Here is a 21183-nt window from a genome sequence, read left to right on the forward strand (position 1 = left end):
CGTGCAGTGTGGCTGCAGGAGCAGCAGAAGGGCGAGAACCCAGCTGCCCCTCTCACTTGAGAAACTCCAGTAAGGGTAAGCCATAGGGGGCCTTTGAGGCACCTGACCATTGCTGAATCCATTCAGTGGTGCGCAGTAGGACTCATATGCTGTCGCCTCTTTGTTCACTTCCCTTTGTACACTTTTTTTCTTTCCAATTAAAGGGCGAGATAGTGCATTAGCTTCGTGTGCTAGTTATGTCTCTCTGGAGGCCAGGTTTTGAGTCAAAATAGTTGCAAGTCAAATCAGGTGTTGGTTTAAAATAGGTCTCCCTAGAAGAGGTTCCCCCCACCCAAAAGGCAAAGAACAATAACCAACCCAACCCAACCCCTGTACCCAGAATGCTAATTCCCTAACATTGGTCAGTATCTGGTCTCGAAAGCCTGGTCCTGGACTAGCTGTGGGTACTGCAAGCCAGGATTGTGGGGCACCACCTGAACTTGGTGGGAAGCTTGCCCAAGATGTGGCTGTGGTGTACTGCACCTGGATTTAACAGTCACTTTAAAAAAAGAATGCTAAACAAATTACCAAAAAAGTTAAAGGAGAAGAAAAATTTGCCCTTTGCAAGTTTGTTGCATGTTGTGATTTTATAGAGAGGTGCGTGTGTGTATGTGTGTGTGCGTATGGAGGGTGTATTCTGCATAGATGAGGTGAGGAGTGGTGTCCAGTGGCTAGAGCAGGAGACTGGGAAACAGGACTCCTGGGTTCTATTTTCAGCTCTACCGCTGACATGTTGTGTGACCTTGGACAAATCACTTAACCTCTCTGTGCCTCAGTTGTACCCATCTGTCAAATGGGTGTATAATTACCTACCTCACAGGGGTGTTGTGAGGCTCAATTAGTTAACATTTGTAAAGTGCTTTGAGATTCACAGCTGCAAGTGCTATTTAGATGTGCACAGTAGAATCATGGACTAAGGGGGAAATGAGATGGTACCATAAATGCTGCTAAATGAGTCATTTGTAAACTGCACTGCTCCAGTGAACCCAGCTTCTCAACAACGATCAGGGCAAAGATTTTCTTCCTTTTACTTTGCTTATGTGACTTGTTCTGGATACTGTGTTGATTTCCCCCCCCCCCCCCCCAATGCTGTATTAGCCTTCCCCTTTCACCCTTCCTAGATTTTGTTCCCTGTTCTGTTTTACATGAAGAAAGGAGGAGGAAATAATTGGGGTTTGGGGGATAGGGGTGGTGAAAGAATGTAAAAACACAGTGGGCTGGAAGTCTGAGAGTCTGACTTTTGATTTCCTTTGTACTGTACATCTTTTTACTTTGGAATTTGCAATAAAAAGGTATGTCCATCTTGTTTTAACCTCTTCTCTTGCATGACCTGTCACCCTTCAGGGGCTGGCATGGCTCTGCATAACCAACACCCCAGAGAAACTTGGAGTTTACATGGTGCTCACTGCTGCAGATTAGGGGAAAAGCTGGATGTCCCTTAAAATGGGTTGCAGGAGGAAGTACTTATAGGCCCATGCCAAAGAGGGTGTGCTGTGCCCCTAAGCTGCCAAAATGTCCCATTCTCCCCCCCCCCCCCCCGGCCCCCCGGTTGCATTGATGTCAAACCCCGCAGGAGGCTCTGAGCCCTTTGCAGGATCAGGTTCCAACTGGCTTCATGTACTTTATTTGAACACACAGGCACTGTGGGCCACAAGATAGATCTGGCAGTCGGCTGCGGCTGTGATAGACTCTGTGCCTGGCTCTCCTGCTGGACTGCTGTGGGACCTTGGCTCTGTCACTTCCCCCTGCTGTGCCTCTGTTTCCCCTTCTTTGAGCTGGCTTAATGAGCCTGACTTCCTGTGTCATGAAGCACCGTGGGCACGATCCTGGCAGCCATGAAAGTCAATGGGTCAGGGTTAGTTTGGGGTTTTAAAAATAAATAATCTTTGCTTCAAAGCTGCACTGAGCTACCACAATCCCCGTCGTGAAGAAAAGCCTCTGTGGTTACACCCCTAAGAACAGCAGCCCCCCTGCCTCCTGCACAGGGCCACCCCGGGGCTGTTCTGCTCCACAGGCCGGGTGAAACTCCTGTGTTTTACTCAGTCTGGTGCAGTAGAGGGGGATTAGGTGGTGAATGGCAACTGGTGCCTTTGGCAATCACCCCCTCTCCCTCCACACGCACCCAGCGTTGCAACCTGCGGGTCAGAGGGAGGGTGCAGGAGGAGGGATAGGCTTGTGGCTGGAAGGTTTCTTGCTCTGACAATTCCAAGTTGGCTCCAGAGCCACCCCCTTCGCAGCACGCATGTTGGCCACGTGGCCGAAAAGGATTTAGGTGCCTCAGCCCTCCGAGGGGGACCAACAGAGAGCTTGCACTGCTGCTGGGACTGTTCACCGTCCGCAAGCGCTTCCTTTTTTATGCACTTACACCCACACGCCCGCTTTGCCGCCCTGTCCCCGCGGCCGTGGTTTTACGATTGGTTCTGGGTGATTTCTGGTCATTCACATGAGGTAAGAGCTGGTTATGATTTTTTTTTAAATGTTCTTAAGGACACAATTCCTGCTACGACTTGCAGGGTGAGGAGGGTTTTTTTTTTTTTTTTTTAAACTTTCAGGTCCAGTCGTTTCCCAGGTGCCTGTGATGGTTATTACACCTATGTTGTTGCAAAACGCTGTGCCGCTTTCCTGTCAATCCAAGGCGGGGGGAGAGCGGCAGGGACAGGGCTGGCGGCAGCCCCCTTGCAAGGGCTTGGTATGGCATGGCTGCACAGGGGGGTGGTTTAGTGCCTAAGGCACAATGAGGGGCAGTCTAATTCAGCCCACACAGCAGAGGCGGGCGGGCCGCAGGCAGGGCCAGCTCTAGGTTTTTGCTGCCCCAAGGTGAGGTGGGGCTGGGGCTTGCGGGTGGCGCTGGCAGCGGAGGGAGTTATGTCCCCTTCTCCCAGGGCCTGCAGGGGCTCTCCCCCCCCCGCCCCGGCCGCGCAGAGAAACCCCCATGTAAAGGGTGGCACAAGGCCGCGCAGCAGCCAGTGCGCACATGAGGTGTCGCAGCCCCGGCTCCCCGGCAGGACTCGCCCTCTCCTCCCCAGGTAGCAGCTGGGCCCTGGCCGCTCAGCAGCCCGGGGCTGGGGCTTCCCCTTCCCGCTGCGGCCGGGGGCGCGGTGCCCTTGCTCCGTCTAAGTGGTGCAGCTCCAAGAGCGCAACTGCCCTGGACAGAAAGGACGGCCGGAAAGCCGCCCCTGGAAACGTGCGGCCCCAAGCACATGCCTGCTTAGCTGGTGCTGAGAGCTGGTCCCGGCTGCAGACACACCCCAGAGGGGAGAAAACTAGAACTAAGCAGCAGCAAAGAACAGTAAGGGGGAAAGAGCCACTGGGACCTAATTCAAAACCAGCTTGAACGGGCTATGGACACGGCACGCAGCCGCCAAACAGCCAGAAACCCAGCCAGCTGAGATGGGCAAAGCCAGAAGCAAGAGTCACTTTGTCCTAGCCTCTAGCAAGGGAATAAAGCAAGTCCTGCTAACTCAGGCAGCAAACCTACGGCTCTCGCTATATGCAGGGATGGAATTAATGTTAATGCTAAATGGCCGCGGAGCTGAACTCAAATGTCCATAGCTAGAAAAACAAAAGCTGATTGAAATCACCCTCCCCCCAAAACACCCGCAATCTTCCCACTCTGTTTTTTCCTGCTTTGTCACGGGTGAGGCCAGGGCCTGAGGCACATGGAGAGCTGGCATGTGCGCTGAGGCCGGAGGGTCCTAGGGGAGTTCAGTGCACACCACCCGCGATTGCCTTCGTGGGGCAGGGGAAGTGGGAAGAGGTAGGGGGAGCCTTTGCATGACCATAGTTTTGTCCACTCTTTATCCACCAGATGGTAAAAGTTCTGCACCCCGCCACTTTGAATGTCAACCTTACTATGCAGGGAGAGGTCAGAGGCCCCGCTCCAAAGCCTCAGGCCGGCAGTTATAGGCGCACTGCTAAGTCATGGCAGTAGGGAGCGTATGAAAGGCTACAGCAGTTACGCATCTGTCCAAGGCAGGGCAGGCGGCCAGCCTAGTCAGTCCGGTATGGGGCAGATGCTCAGCTGGTGGGAATTGGCAACGATCCATTAATGGGCTGACCCTCCAGCCTGTGCTCATTGCCCTTACCGAGCTGAAGGGCAGGGGAAAGCCGGTGCCTCCAAGTGCTTATGAGCTCACTGGTGTCACAGGGCACAAGATGTACAGGGAAGGATTTAGTCCACTGAATAGCATTCTAAGCCATTCAGGCCAGTAGTTCAAAGCTGGAACAGCTGCTTGTCCTGCTGACAGCCCACATGGGAGCCGCAGCCATGAAGGAGGGCCCCTGCCACAGGAAAGCACTGTCTGGGACTTGCAGGAAACCCACAAGTGCAGCTTACTCAGCAAGGCTGTGCCTTTTCACCTTGTTACAGGAGCCCCACACCATGTGATCTGGTTTGGGAGCTGCTCTGCCGTGTCCGAAGCAGCTCAAGGAAACTTTTATGACCCTGGGCATGCGGTCAGCATGTTATTTACTCACTGATTGAAAACACCTAAAAAAAAAGCCTGCAGTGAACACTGTACCCTGGGGGAAGAGTGAAAATGAGCCCCCAGCTCAGGTGCCCTTGCCAAGGCCTGCGCCAGCCACGGAGAGAGCTCACTGTGTGCGGTTCAGGTGGGCCCAGAGACCAGCTTCCCAACAACATTCAAGGGATTTGGTTCCGGACTCATAGCAAGAGTGAACTGCAAAGCTAGGGTCCCCTCTGAGTATGCCTGTGGCTTGCCCGCTGACTTCAACCACAAGCATGGGGCCCGGGCACAGAGGTAGGGCTCTGCCAGACCCCAAAAGCTATAACTCTTGGCCCATCACTAGTCAAGACCTTGCCCTGCAACTGGAAGAGGCTGGCCAGGATGATCTGCCCCCCAGGCAGGAACTGAACATGAAAGTCAAGCTCCCCCCCGCAATGGAAGCAATCCCCTCTGCTAGGGGACCTGTATACCAGAGAGGCCTTTGCAGGTTGGAGAATCAGGTCCCTCATCTTTTAATAAACCTCAGTGCAATGGCTAATTAACCCTGTGTTGCTGGATTGTCACTCAGCCCAGGGTTGGTTGGTTGGTTTTTTAAACCATAAAGTAGGCAGCTTGAGGCTGCTTGTCCTAGGCACACATCTGAGCCACGTGCTCCCATGCTCTCTCCTTTGTGAGTGAGCTGCTGCATACACATCACATTGCAAATAGGCACCCGGCCACCTCATCCTTCTGGCTAGAGGACACACGTGGTGGAATGTGCTTCTGTTACAGACTGCCAGCCGCCAGCAGCTGTGGGCAGGCAGGCAAGGGGACATGCTGAAGGTGCAGTGACTCAGGAGGAGATACAGCTGCATTCAGAGCGGTCTTGGTGCCAGGGGCTGGACACCCGGACCTGGGCCTGCTGCACTGTTACAGATAATCATTAAGTCACCTCCGCAACGCCTTTTGTATCTTTCCGGTCTGTTATTCTTCACATGAACCATGCGGGTGTTCTTGGATTGAAAACAACCACCTTCCTCAGCTCCAGTAAAATGTCATTAGTCAAGTGTAAGCTCCAGCTTTTGCATACTGCCAGAAAGGGTTAAGCCCTCCACTTCAAACAGCTGAAAGCCCAGGGGGTGAGAAAACAGAGCCACTTTTTGCCTGCCTCTCCGGGCGGCTGCAGCCAGGCATTCAGGACACGCGGCTCTGGGTTTGCTCTTCTCCTTGTAGCAGGCGTGGCGGTGACAGCATAAAGTAGGATTTGGGGCCTCACAGCACAGGAAAATCTCCACTGCCGAGGCATTAATGCAGCATAAGTTCCGGAGTCAGCATCGCTGGGACCGGCGCAGGGCGTCAGTAAGAACAGCCTTGCATGAGTGAGCCAGGGCTCTAGCTATGGCTGCAAAAAGCATTTTCAGTAGATCCACACTTTTAGAACATGGGTTACCTGACTGCTGGAGAGGAAATATTGGAAAAACACCCACCCACCCTCTGCCCGTTTCACTCTGCCTATGTTGTTACTGCACCGAAGGGGCTGAGCAAGAGAATGCCCTAGAAAGCATTGGAAGGCCTGCAGATGGGAGGAGCGGGGAAGGAGGGGAGGGTGCCTCTGTAGCAGGAACTCAGCAGGTGGAGCAGGACAAGTACTTGCTGGCTCAGCACATGGCCTCAGAAAACATGGAGGTAAAGTGAGGCTAAACAAAGCTCCAAGGTGGAGCAGAAAGACCTGGGCTATAATGACTGGCTCACCCCGCATTTCTGAAGCCATAGGAAGGAGGTTGCAGTAAAGGTTCTCTCAGTTGCCTACAGCACTGACTTGCCAATCCCAAACATTCAAAAATCAAGAGTCAGGTCTCTCTTTCTTTCTTTAAAAAAAAAAAAAAAAATTTTTTTTTTTAAAGACATAAATGTGCAGATCTTTGTGTTTTCATTCTGGTTTCTGAGCCTGCAGGTTACTGGCCCATCCCATTTCCTAGCTTTTCTACACAACCCTCAAGGCTAGAAGCCCCTTAAAACAAAAAAATCCCACCCACCCCTCCGATTCTCATATGGTCACTTGACTCTAGGAGCCAGGGCTTTAAGAAACGACATCAAGTATCAGAAGACTCAGGATAACACCGTGAAAATTGGCATCCCTTGGAAAGTTGCTTCCCACCCCCTCTAACTAGGCAGGATCCCTAGCACGCCCACACTGGCTGGCTAAATGCTGCAGCCAGGTCCCTCTATCTTCAGGGAATCCAGCAGCAGGTTGCCCCCACGTGTGGCTTACGCTGTTGCCTGTGCACACAGCAGCACCCCCTAGTGGTACTCTTGGGGACGCCATGGAAACAGCCTCACTGAGCTGTCAGATCTAGACATCAGACTAGATTTTAGGGGAGAGGAAGCTAATTGCCTCCCGCTGTCTCCAAAACCTGCAGGGTCCTGAAGTGTGTGTGCACATGGAGCAGCTCCACTCCCCCTAATGCTGAGCAGATTGGAGTCTAAACAGAGACTCGGCATGAGGGATTTGCTCCTGGACAGAGATATTTCCCAGGCAAACCAGCTGTGTGGAGTGGATGTTACTCTCCAAACGATCGCTCTGCCTAGGGCCTGGCTAACCAGGAGTTGGGGCTATACCAAGCCATGGCTTTCTGGACGGTGGAGTTTGCCCTTTCCATGCAGGCAGCTGCCGGAAGGGCAATCAATCAGTGCTAAGGTCCAGAGTCATTACAGTTCTGGGAACACAAACAATGAGGTCAGCATTCTGGGAAGCAGCAATGAATCAAACACACAGACACGCCTCTAAGTGAGCCCTGAATCAGATACTAAATCACCCAAGTCTAAAGGGCAGGGGGCTGGGTTGGGGAGTGTCAGGGCAGCCAGTCGAAAGGGCCAGGGTGCGGGAGGATGGTGAGTCAGCATGCTACTTGTTCCGGGAGGGTTTAGCCTAAGGTGCCCCAACCCTTTGCAGACAGTCGTGAAGCCCCTGTGGGAAGGAGGCTAATAGGAGAGGGTCCATTTCAAAGACAGGAGGGAAATGAGACATTGGGAGACTAAGAGTTAAAATTTCTAAGTAGTCACTGTCTTTAGAGAGGCCAAATGCAGACAGCTTAGGCGGAGCACTCAGGGTGTTAGCAGCCCACACAGGCCAGATTTTCACAAGTGCTTGCTCCCAGCCCTGCCCCACTGGGAATATTTAGTTGCCTATAGGAGAGCTACTGGGTGCTCAGCTCTTTTGAAATTCTGGCTGATGAGTAAATGTGCCTGGAAGCATCTGAATTCATGCAAAACTTCATTCCAGGTCAAAGCTGCAGTCCACACAGCCTGCTGCACCTGGCCTGCCGCATCTCCTAGCCTGCCATCCCAAATCAGACCCCCGGCCCATCGCCGTCCTGCGTCCAGAAAGAGGTCACATTCCACTTCTAAAGAAGAGTGGGAAGAGGGGTGATCTCTCCCTAACGCACCTCGTTAATGACCGAATGCTTTCTCGATTTTTTATTCTAGTCTTAACTCTGCTGAGTGAAGCCAATTGCCCTCAGCTGTGTGATAAACCAGCCTGCAGCCAGATCTCTAGCACCATGCTGAAAGCAGGTCCCCTCCGGCCCCCAGGGGTTTGAGTCTCTGTGCCCTGCACCTTGGGTTGTCATTTACACCAGTGAGAAGTGGAAATACAAGGCAATCATTCTGAGCAAACAGCGTGTTACACCCACCATGCACTACAGGAAACGATGGGTGCCCAAGGTGCAGGGCAACCAGGAATCTGGCTCCATCAGCACAGTCCTAATTTGTCCCCAGAGCCCACTGAGCATGCGCCTGCTCATGTGAGCAGCCGAGCGTCTCCAGCACACAGGTCGCTGCCTCTGTGTCTCTGTGGCTGTTCTGTAACGAAGTGGACAGAGAGCTGGAAGGGCACAAACAGGCACGGTGCCGGCCCAGCAAGTGCCAAGGTGAGCGGGAGGAGGTGGGGCTAGGAAAGCACAAAGCTCTTTGGGTGGCTTTGTCACCGTGGAAAGGAGTCTAGATTAGAGCCCCAGGAGCCTGACAAGTGCGAGGGGCTTTTAGCACATCTGTAGCTGAGGATCTCAAAGCACTTTACAAACACCAAGGTCTTTTCAGGAGCCTTAGCCCCAGGTGAGTCTGAGGGGAGAAGTAAAGGTGACTTTGCACTGCCCAAATCCTGTCCGGTCCAGGGTCCAGTTTTGCTCTGAGGAGAAGTTCAAGCAAGCAGCCCCTAGGAGCACAAACTTACAAGCATTTCCCGTAGCGTCCTACAGGCCGTCCAGACCCCAGAACAACTGGAGCACAGAATGCTCCAGCCACACACCCTACTGCGCTCCCCTACCCTGGGTATTGTGAGGTCAGGGGCACAGGGACATTAGTTTGGGGTGTGAGTGAGTGAGAGAAGGGAAGATGCAGCTAGCCATATGCCAGCTGGCCAGGGCTCTGGAAATAGCCAAGACACACTATTGGTGTGAAAAATACTGCAACTATTTAAAACCTTACTTATCTCCCAGCTCAAAAGGTAGCATGGAACGGTTAGTGCCACAGTGGGGCATTCATCCAGAGGGCCAGTATTCAGTGATGCTCTCACAGCCCTCAGAGGGGAGGAAAAAAAAACAACCCACAAGGAATTCTCACTACTGAATCACCAATGCTAATTCCTACCTGCCCCTGCATTTCTTAGGCATCACCCAGCCCGAGTACTGACCACAAGTGACTGTTCTTAGCATGTGGGAACGTGCATGATCCCAGCCTAAGGCCATTCAGATGCAGAGCAATCTCCCACCACAAACTCCCCTCAGGAGGATTCGCCGATAGCTCCAGATCAATACCATAAGAGGGAGGCAGGATGACTGAACTAGCTCTTTGCCATCATGCACTAGGGTACAAGTCCTTCCAGATCAATTCTCTGCATGGCAGAAAGACAATATCAGGATCTAGATTCTATGGCCTGCGTTTCAGAGATTGCTAAGGGACAGGATTGGTACAGCGGAAGGGGAATAAGGAGCAGAGTCGACCACCAGTTGTTAAGAGCTGCCTGGACTGCACCATTCCTGAGGGACTGCCCAGCAAACCAACTCCAGCAAAACTCTTAATTTGGGCTCTTGAAAACCAGTTTGCTGGAAAACTGCATAGAAGCTGAGACACCTGTGCTAATATAGAAGGGGCCAGCCAAGTCCCCAGTTTGCACCAGGTTCTACGGGTTTCTCAGGGCTTAGTTTGCAATGAAAGAGGTGCTGGGGCTCAAGCAATGTTTTACATTCATAACTGCTGCAGAGGTGCCAGGGTTAGGAACTGTCAAGCCCAGAGGTGCCGGGGGATCAGCCCTGGCACTAATCAAGCACAGGGGTTTCTTGGCATGAAGCCCGTTGCCGGGCATAAACTCTGCTGATTCAGGTACCAAATACCTGAGGTTAAATCTCCTCTCTCCCCATCCAACACCGAAGCCACCGGGACATATTAGACTGCTAGATCCAGAGGCACTGGGACGTTCTCTGGGAGAGCTCCGTGTCTCATTCTTGGAGCAGCAGGGCCTGGCTTTGATGGCATTCAGGCACCACCTGCATCCCCCAAGGACAGAGTAGGAAAGGCCACAATAGAGGTGGGGACTATTTGGGATCAGGATGGGATTTCAGCATACCTCTGCTCTTCAGTTTCATGTGAATTTTGCATGAGCTTTAAACCTGTGTCACTGGTGCCCAGGGCAGGAGCAGGTGTTAGATTAATACAGTGCAATTCACTTGTTGGGAATGTTGTAAAGACCAAAACTATAACTGGGTTCACAAAACAACAGATCTGTTCATGGAGAACAGGTCCATCAATGGCTATTGGCCAGGATGGTCAGGGACAAAACCCCATGCTCCAGGTGCCCTTAAACCTCTGTTGGGAGTGGACACTTGAGATGGATCACTTGATAACTGCCCTGTTCTGTTCATTCCCTCTGGGGCACCTGGCATTGGTCACTGTCGGCAGACAGGATACTGGGCTAGATGGACATTTGGTCTGACCCAGTCTGGCGGTTCTTATGTGCTGGGCAAATATTACATCAAACATTATTGTACAGCTACCCATGCGTTCCCTCCCCAGATTTAGCAAAGAGCTGGCCCTGCAGGAAACCCTCATTTTCCTCTCATCCTTTTGGTCCAGCTCTGCCACAAAGCAGAGATGAGAGGGGCAGCTTGTGAGTGCTGCAGGGGAAAGCAGCGGGTAGACCAAAGCTCCCTGTCCCTTGCAGCCAACCCCTATATCTTCCCATATCCCAAATGTATGGACTGTCTCTCCCTTGTTTCTAAAACCGTGGGCAGCACAGCCTGGTTACCTTCCTTCCTGTCTGAAAAAGGCACAGCAGCAGTGATTAGGGGAGGGATAGGGAAATACAGACTTTCCTGCTCCGCCAGCGATGGGAAGAGACAAGCTCTGGAACTGCAGACAGCAAAGGAGGCCGGTAAGTAGCTCACAGTGATGGTGTGGTCCTGCTCTGGCAAGCTGATCCTACCCTGAGCCCTTGGGCGGCTGACTTTATAAGCTAGTTTAGGTCGCTGTTCCTTAGGGCACAGTGGCATCTTGTGACAAGTGGTGGAATAGACAGTAACAGTAAGGGATCTGCAAACATAAGAATGACCAGACTCAGAGACCCGAGGTCCATCTTGCCCAGTGTCCCATCTCCCACCGTAGTCACTACTAGATGCTTCAGAAGAAGGTGCAAGAAATGTTGCAGGGACAGATGTGGGATAGCCTTCCTTCTCCCCCAGGGAAGTTTCTCCTGAGCTTCCCCCCCACCATAGTTAGCTAGTGGTTGGCTCATGATCCACAGCAGGAAGATTTAAGTCTTTGGAAGTTCTCACAAGATAGCAGGGGGGAAGCAGGCTTTGGCGTTTGAAGCCACTTTGCAATCTCACCCCCCTGCACACATTTATATATAAACCAGACCCCACTCCTGGGCTCGATTCCATAAACAGGAGCATTTTATTGATTGTGCCCCATGGAGCTGTTGATGGAAAAGTTTCAGATTCAAATTACGGCTCCCCTTCAAAGCTGGTGTCATCGGAAGCATCCCCATCCAAACTGTCCCCTAAGTCTTCATCTAAAATCAAGGCATAGTTGAGGTCATTCTCAAACAAGGGGTTGTGAGCAGCATGCTCAGGCAGGGGCCCTGGGCTATGATGAGAAATCTCCATGGAGTCTCGGCTCAGGGTCCAGAGGAAGGAGTAAATAGCAAGCGCCATGAGGACGAAAGAGGTTAAAAACCCTCCGATGAAGCCAGAAGCCACCGGATTGATCCATTCAAAGAGGCTCCTGTTGTACGGAGGGAGTGGTTTCCTTTCGATGAGGAGGTCGAGGTCACCCCAGCCTTCCTGCATCAATCCGCTCCCCCTGCGGGATTTCCCCCCAGCTCGCCGAGCTCTGCTGTGCTGGTTTGTCTCTCCATGTTTCTCATCCTCCTCCAGCAGGAGCGAGGCGGCCAGATGTTCCACCCCCTTGCGATATTCTTCCACATTCCGCTTCAGCTCGAGGTTCTTGTCCTGGTTCAAGTTCTTGCCCAGCTCCTGGGAGATGTCAGGGCGCCCAGTCCGGCGGAGAGCTCGGGAGAGACGGTCCCAGGGCACCGAATCGCCTTCTGCCCCGAGCCACCGGGTCAGGACATCTCGGCACAGCTCTGCGCGGACGATGTCCCGCCGGCGGCGGGAGCGGAGCGGGTTCTTCGCCTCCAAGAGTCGCTCCAGCGCCTCCTCCGTGTTCTCCTCGGGGCCGGTGATCTGGGTGTAGAACTCACGACATTCCTCCGGGGAAAGCAGCTCGGATATGCGGCCCATCATGTGCACGCCTATGTCATCCGCTGCTGTGTCCTCGCAGGAGCCACAGGTAACCAGCAAGAGGAGTCCGACTCCTACGGTCTCAAACATCACGGGAGAACGGGGCCCAGACCCTGAGCAGAGAGAATATCAGCACAGGCCAAGGAGTTCTGGGCTAGACCTGGGCAGGAGACCGACTCCGCATTCCAACCCCCAACCTGAGATGCCTAAAACGGATCAGTCCACGTCCACCCGCACAGCAAGGGGATGGGCTGCCCTGTCATTAGCACACGCAGCCAGCACGAGTTCTGCCTGGCTCGAGGACTCGAACTCACGTCTCCACCCCGGGCTATAGTCGCTCACACTCGCTCTCTGCCCCAGCGAGCATTCAAGGACGCCCACCAGTGGAAGCTAAGGTGGCAACAAGATTAGGCAGCAGCTGAGCAGGGGTTTTGAGCACCTGAATTTTGGATCGAGGCACCTAACTCTTTGCAGATCCAGCTCCTGCACTCCCGAGTTTCACAAAAAACACGATAGAAGAGGGTCAGTGGTTAATCATGGGGCCCTTCTATTGGCAAGGTTTGGAGTGTCTTGAACAGCCACCCCCCTCTTTGCATGGCCTGCCATGACCACAGCACAAGCTGGTGGGACGGTGCAAATACTGGCCCTGAATGTGCCAGGTGGTCAGGCCCCTGTTCCCTGCTCTGCCAGCATAAAGCGGTGGGCTCCCGGCCAGCAGTGCCCGACATGGGCCCTGGCACTGTGGGCTTGCATTTGTATCCCGGTGTGGGTGGAAATGTAAAGGAGTGGAAGGAGTTACCGGATCCTCTCCCTGCTCAGCTGGTGGGGAGCGTGGCGCCGTGTGGAATTTAGAACCTGGAGCGTCAACTGATGTCACACATGGCAGTCCCGTTTCTACTCCGCCCCTTCAGTTCTCCGCTTTATCCCCTTCCCCCCCAGGCACCACTCCCGTATCAACTGGGCAATGCAAGCCTCTGTGCCCCGGGGTCCTGCTGCCCTCCACACCAAGACAGTTTGCACCATGCGTCGTGTGTTGGAGCCAGTGACCCATTTGGAGACGCAGTTTGCGGGGTGTCTGTAACAAGCCCGCAGACTCAGACGGAGCTCAGCTAACATCCGCCGAGGATCAGAAAGGTCAGCAAACTTGGAGCAGGTTCGGAAGGCGCTTCCAGTGGCTTTTGGCATGCAAGACCCATGTCCGCATGACAAACAGCCCACTAATTACACAGATTACCCCGTCTTGGGCGGGTCACCTTTCTCCCGTTCCTTCAGGGTCTCAAGCAAAGCAAAATCATGCTGCAGAACAGGCCAACGGGTATGTCCCCAGCTCCCTCCCGGGGGTTACTTCTGGGGCCGCCCATTCGTGGAGCTTCCTGCCCACACGTAGCTGCGCCAGCAGAGAGATGCCATCTGCACATTCACACACCCGCTAGTGCTATTCGCTCCACGAGCGGGTGGAGGGGCAGTGGCAGGTTGAAGAGCTCTTCCCTCCGGCCCTGGCCCCGAGCCCACACAGGGGCAGCAGGGAAATGCGGTTCTCCCCTCCAGAGCTGGGAATAAAACACCCAGGAGTCCTCCATCCCTGACCACTGCTCTCAGCACCACACGGCGCTCCTTCCCCAAATTAGGGGGGGCGCGCACGCATGTTCCTTTCCGGATCCAAAACTGGTGCAGAACAAAGGGAAGATCTGCAACAGCTGGAGAAAAGCGGCCGGTGAGTGGCGCACCTGTGCGTAGTTTAATTATCCTTAGCCTCAAAGTCACAGTGCTTATGCCACAAGGTGGCAACACAGCTCCAGACAAGAGTTTCTCCGGCTTTACATCCTCCGCACTCCCAGGAGCGGTGTGCTCTACAAAACAAGTGAATTCTAGTTCTCACCTGGCCCCTGGGAAGGTCTCCAGCTCAGCACTATCCTTGTCTATCAGCAGGTGAAAGAGAAGTGACTCCCCAGTCTGTGGGAGAGCAAGGAACAGAACCCAGGAGTCCTGGCTCCAACCCTGTACCTCAGATTATCCTTTAAAACCCAACTTGACTCCTGGAGAAAGTCAAGAAAAAACAGGGCAGATTTCAGAGGCCCTAAGTATGATCTAGCTGTCAGAGCACAGGGCCTGGGAGCCAGGACTCTTGGGCTCTCTGATCTCCACCTGTGAAGTAGGCCAGGGGCTTACGGTCACTGATCACTTCTCCCAGCTCTAGGGGAGGACATAGTCGCTGTGTAAATAGTTTAGCACAGGAAGTGAGGGATACCTTATTCAACTGATGCTTCCAAGGGAGTTGTGGGGGGCACATTATTCATGGTGGAATGCAGCCAGGACACCAAAGTTTCCATCCCAAAAAGCACCATGGGATCTTTAAACCAAGATCCTAGCAATTCATGGTTACTAAAAACCTCACCCCAGGGACTTGGATGAAAGCCAGAGCCCTGCCTCAGAACAGCTCCTGCTGTCACCATGCTGAAATATGGGTTTGGTACTGACAGAGAAAGACTTCAGCTATTCCTGCTGAATAACCAACCCCCCTTTCTGGCAGTGACTAAACTGCTCTTGGGGGCTCCCATGCAGGTTCTGACCTTGTGCTGCATGAGGCAAGGGGAATTATTGGTATCTTGAATACACGAATGGGTTAATCATGCTTGAAATTTAAGAGAAACGAAGAAAAGGCGCTTTAAAAATGTAGTGCCATTTAATACTCAAGGACGATCTATCAAAACCCCCGGGACCCTGCTTCCCAAATGGAGTCATTTTACTGGTTCTGCTTCTTCTAGCAAAAGCTCCAGGGTGTTCCAGTTTTCAAATTCTTCTTCAGATCTGTCCTTGTCTGACACATCTTCACCTCTCCTCACCCAAAATATCCTCCCAGTCTGCACGGGAAATATGGTTCCAAGGCCACGGGTGACATGCGGGAGCCAGGCAGGGTGTGTGTAAAGTTCAGGAATGAAGACTTATTGATCTGAGATCCAAAAAGTGAGGTAAATAGCAAGAAGCCGGAGGAGCAAACCTGAGAAAAATCTTCTTAGGAAGCCATGAGTCACAGGACCTACATTTATACCAATTCATTTTGTAAGGAGAGAGCAGCTTCTCTCAATGAAGAGATCTTTGCCATCGCAGCTTCTCCTGCAAGATTTCCTCCCTGGCACTCTGAGCTCTGCTGCGCTGGCTTTTCTCTCGATATTTCTTCTCCTCCAGCAGCACTGAAGAGGTCAGAAGTTCCTCCTTAGCCTGAGGGTCCTGATTCAAGTTCTCACCCAGATCCCTGAAGATGTCGGGGCTCCCAATCTGGAGGAGAGCTCAGGAGAGATGGTTCCAGTACATTACATCTACTTCCATCTCGAGCCATTGTATTAGGACCTCTTTGCACTGCTCTGTGCAGATAACGCCTTGCTGGTGGCAGGACGATCTGTGTTGTTCTCCCCAGATAGTTGCTTCAGTTCCTTCTCCGGGCTGGTGACCTGAGCTGTTGACTGAAGTAAGCCAAGGCCTCCTGGTGTTTGCGGTCAGGCCAAAGGCAAAATAGAAAAGCCCAGCTTTCAAAACTGTACACTGCTAAATGCTGTACCAGATAAGGAGCAAACTTTATTATGGTTTGTGGAACAGATTCTTGTAAACAGATATACTAGGAAACTAATTCTCACAGATAGAATGGTTACAAGTAAGGTAAATGGCTTTGCTAACTGAATTAGAGGCATTCAGCTCACAAGCAAGATATATCACTCAAAGTATGGGAATTACTAATGTAGCTAGAAGTGTGATTTAGAAAAAGTTATGTTATCAAAACAAGGAAGTAAATGAGTATAGTGCATCGTATTTAAGCTTGGCAGAAATCAGTTTTTATTTTTATCAATTTAAATCTTCACAGCTGCCCAGAATTCGGGGTTTTAAGCATTTCTTCCCCTGCCATCCCCCCCCCCCCGCCCAATTTTATTTCTTTCCATTTTCCCAATCATAGGAAATTACAGGGGGTATCAGCCAATGATTTAATGACAGCAGATGTTGAGATTCAAGTTAAAGGTTTTTAACCGTTAAAACACAGATTGTCAGCATCACGTGTAAATATCCTTAAATCGTACTCCACGTTCTCAAGCAGCATTTTCTTACTCTGCCAGATTTCGATTACTGATGGAAAATTTGTCGGTTTGTGTCTGGATGCTGAAATCAAATTCTATCGACAAATCTAATCCTTCCAGGCCTAATTATATTTTAGAATACTGGATTAGAACACTAAAACTGAACTATAGTTAGGGGCTGCAACCTTTGCATGACCCTTTCTCTGTATACAACAGAAGAATAAGAAATACAGTCAACTCTCTAGTCTTTAGATATTCTGCTACGCTTGGCAACTATAGACACTTTGGTTTTACAAAATATGTATGGAGTCAGATAAGAGAAAGGTAAGGTTTTGAATGTTATATAAAACATATGATATTGGCTAACAAATATAATTCATAGTTAAGCTCCTCCAAAATGCTTTTTACTTGTTACATTGTTTAATCAAGGTGAAATGTGAAATTATAATCTCAGTGTTCAGAAACATTCCAAAGAAGAAGAACAAACAATTTTGCTGATGCTTAGCTAACATACCCTATGCACCAAGCTATAGCTGACGCAGGATGTCTCTAAGGCTTTGCTGACTTTTGGAATGCAATGGTCTAAACAAGATAATAAACTAGTTACAAGTTTACTACAGGGTTCGTGCTAGCCTTGCAAAAGGTTTGCAAAACCATATCACAGATAACAAACAAGTGGTAATGCAAAGAAATAGTGAAACCCTTATTCCTAGTTCCTATAGAAGCAGAGTGCTGCTTAGATTTTGAGAGACAGCTGACCAACTGCATTCCACCTCCCAGATAGGTGGTAATGTATTGTTCTTTCCTTCACAGGTTTGGGTACCCTCACTGTTCTGCCAGAGGAGAGAAGGAAGCTCTCTAAGAGCCACTGCATTACTGCAGAATAGTCAGGGCACAAGCACAACCTCGCCATGTCCCCTCTGCCCTAGCAGCTTCTTGTTGGGTCTGCTCTGCATCTTGTCTATAAGGCCCCTGCTCTAGGGATAGTCTTTGATGTAGGCAGCCAAAGTGGTTGCAGAGAAGGGATGAATTCCCACTGCAGTCTTATCTCCTCCTGGTCCAGATGCAGCGCTATAGCTCTGCACCTTCACACTTGTGATGCTACTTCCCGAAGCCCCCCTGCTCCCTTTTAGATCCAGAGAGAGGGAGCTGCCATACAAGAGAAGTTTCCCCACATCTCCTTCAGGGCCCTAGAATTAGACATCTCGCTGCAGACAAAGCTCTGCGATTCTGGCCAGTTTCCATGCAAACCCAGGCCAAATTTGGTTGGTTTTAACTCAAAGTTCAAACCAGGCCCCACAGACTGAACCTAGAAGCTCAGACCTACATGAAATGAAAAGACTTCTCGTGAACCAAAACAGCTGATGTTCTCCTGTATCTTCCCCAGTGCTCTCAGATCTCAGCTTGAATCAGAACAGGAAATGCTAAGGCACTGTATGAAATAACTGGACATTGGTCCCCAGGATGTAAAGTTCAGACCCAGAGTCAAACTTTAGTGAGTAGAGGGTAGAAAAGGGTTTCAGAGCCAAGGTTTTGGTTCAGACCTAATACATAAAATAAAGTGATTCAGACCAGGCAGAAAATGCTTGATCAACTTGAATTTCAAAACATTACTCACATGAGCCCTGTTTTGACCATTGTTTTTAACTACTGGCATTAGCATCAACCACACCTTGATTAGTATTTACTTGTTGGATCAGTATTTTGATATTGATTTCAGCACATGTCAATGAACATATGTGGTTATATTACGGACTGTCAATACCAGATGATCCAACAGGGAAGCCAGAACCTGGTATCAGTGAGTTCAGTGTGATGACACTTGCTCTGGAACTAGTCATGTTCTGGAGCATGCATGAAATGCAGAGTACGGCATCTGTTCCTCAGCCCTGGTCCATTAATTCCTGTCCAACTTGTTCTCCAGGCAAAAACAATGCATCAGACTCAGGGGGTCAGATTTTCACGTGTTGATCACCCACAACTGGAGTCAGATTTTCAGAAGTGCTCAGCATCCAGCAGTGCCCATTGTAACACTTCGGAAAAATCTGCCCCTAAGAGCTGATCTAAGCTCTTTTGAAAATTTGGCTCCAATTGTGGGTGCCAAGCACTTGAAAACTCTGACCTGGAGTCTCCAGAGACTTAACAGCAAGTTTCCCTGTCAGCAACAATATTGACCCCACTAATTCCTTGGTGTGCAAACCAGGAGTATTTCCCAGCCAGCAGCATCTTTTAAAAAAAAATAAAAGTACTACAGAACCCTACACGATAGCTTGCAAGTGTGAGACTGTAGTGTTTCGGGTGATAATATTTTAATACTCTCTCACACGTGCACGTGCTTAGAACGAGCCAAGAATACACAAGATGAACCCCAGCAGATCCGCACTGAGCTTGTTCCCTAAATCAGGACCACACAGAGAGCCTGTCTCTATTACAGAAAGCAAAACCACCTTGTGGCTCTCATGCTAGATACTTTGTGCCTAACGATCGGTCTTTGACTTATGAAATACATGAAAACCTAGTAGCTTGAACTGCTGGAAGTTCAGTTACGATCCACAGCTGTGTCTCAAGGTGAGACAGACAGTGAGCCCCGCTCAGACGGGAGATGCCCTTACTGCCACAGCTTAGAAGGGCAATGGTCTCTTATAATTAATCAGACATTGGTTCAACCTACGTCACCCACGATGAATAACCAGCTACCTGCTGGACCTGTTTTAAGGCCCCACCTTGGGGAGGTGCAGCTGCTCAGCCCCTCTCAGGATCAGGCCCTTAGACTCTTTTTCTGAGGAGTTTGACTGTCTCTGCCCTCCTGCATGGTAGACGGAGGATTTCCTGTCTGCGTGAAAGGAACGCACTTTCCTATTATCCTGCTGGGTCCTATCACACACACACAGGGACTTGGTTTCAGTATGGAAACCCCTTTTAGCTACTCCCTGGCTAGGGAATGAAAACAAACATTCCCTGCTTGCGGCTGAGCAGGGAGGCCCCTGAAATCCAACACAGCACTCCCTGTACTTCCACTCAGATCGCAGTCAAGAGATTAACAAGGAGGGGGAGGGGGATAGGGAAGCGACTCATACTATGTATCTGTCCCAGCACCAATACCACGGTGGTTGGGGTTGAATTAGATCTGGGAACTTCAGCAACAACACTGGGGTCTGGGAACACTGTCCTAAAATTCACACTCAACGCAGATGAGGTTTCCTGGAAAACTCTGCACCAAATTCCTCCTCTGCAGGAGGGAGACAACCTGCTTCCTACTTTCTGCTGAATTTATAAACCCTGCCACCTTCCTCTCACATAGTTATGAATTATTCCAGTAGCCCCTCAAGGCCCCAACGGAGGATCAAGGCCTTATTGTGCTAGGCACTGTACACATTTGTAACAAGGAGACAGCGGATGCCCCAAAGAGCTTCCATGCTAAGGATGAGGTGAGACAATCCAATAACTCCACACTCCTGGCCCCAGCAACAGATTTATCTGAATTAATTTTGGGTTACGCTTTATACTAAGATTCAATTTACAAATGGTTTTTAAAGGGTTAATAAATGGATTAGTAGATGTTAGAGATGTAAGTAGATGGTTACAAGCAACCTATAGGGTTCTATAACCGTTGATTATTCACTAAAATATCCATTAGTCATTTATTAACCCTTTATGAACTATTTATCAAATGGAACCTTAATATAAAGTGTGACTCAATTTTGAATCCTGCCTATTACATTCAGATAATTGAGTTACTTACTACTGTTCTTAGCACTTAGTTCATGAATAATCCTTCAGGGTAGGCAAGGTTTTGTTTAATTGATTGAGAGCAGACACAGCGTGCTCTGCATTGCATGCTATAGACACTGTCACCATGCTGAGGAGCACACTGTCATGGGGCCAAATCCCGTGTGCTTTACAGTGAGAGTCTCAGTGAAATTACGCAAATAAAGAAGAGGAAGAGGTAAGAAAAGCATGCCAGCATGCTTCTGCACAGAATAGCTTTGCATGCTGGGTGTGATGAGATCACTTTTCTATAGGGGGCGAGGACAATTCTATAAGCTAGCAGACCAGTTGCCGCATGTTTTTATTCTACAAGAAGTGTGGCACAGATGAATGAGCACCCCCTCCACCCCCCATCACCGATCCATAGAGGATACCTGCCTGCTACCTACCACTGTTGCCTAATGGTCTTAATCCTTTTGTATGCAGTGCTGTTGTAGCCACCTTGGTCCCAGAATATTAGGGCTTGTCTACACTGCCACTTACAGCGCAGAAACTTCCCTCGCTCAGGGGGTGTGAAAAAACACCCTCCTGAGCGGTGAAAGTTTCAGCACTGTAAAGCGCCAGTGTAAACAGTGCCCCAGCGCTGGGAGCTACTCCCCTCACAGAGGTGGGTTTTTTACAGCTTCTCCCACCAGGGTAGTTAATCCACCTCCCCAAGAGGCGAAGCCATCTACACGGGGAGGTTAGATTGGTACAAGTACGTTGCACAGGGGTGTGGATTTTTCAGACCCCAAGTGATGTAGTTATACCGATATACTGTAGGTCTAGAATGTAGACCTGGCCTCAGAGTGTCGCAGCGAAATACAAGATCCAACAGATTGTTCAGCATAAGTAGTCAGCACATGTTCTAGGGGACCATTCAAAGCGAAGTGGTCTGTTAACACCCCATAGTCATAGGATAAAAAGGAGGGTTAGTGGGTTACAGACGGTTGTAATACGCCATAAATCCAGTGTCCTTCGAGGATGAGGAAGTTTGCACAACACTTTCAAAAGATGAGCCTAGGAGCTTAAATTCATAACTTTGCTAGACACTATAAAAATCATGGTCTTAATAAAGACACTGGATTTATG

The 21183-nt window shown here is 50.5% G+C and overlaps 1 protein-coding gene across 1 annotated transcript; it reads right to left on the minus strand.

Annotated features, from left to right (window-relative positions):
- Nucleotides 1-11482: 11482 nt before the first annotated feature.
- On the minus strand, nt 11483-12370 carry TMDD1 (transmembrane and death domain 1). The gene has a single exon (XM_074935006.1). The coding sequence runs from the start codon at nt 12368-12370 to the stop codon at nt 11483-11485; it is 888 nt and encodes a 295-aa protein (XP_074791107.1).
- Nucleotides 12371-21183: the final 8813 nt, after the last annotated feature.

This window comes from Natator depressus, chromosome 20 (assembly GCF_965152275.1).
Source record: "Natator depressus isolate rNatDep1 chromosome 20, rNatDep2.hap1, whole genome shotgun sequence".
Classification (NCBI taxonomy): Eukaryota; Metazoa; Chordata; order Testudines; family Cheloniidae; genus Natator; species Natator depressus.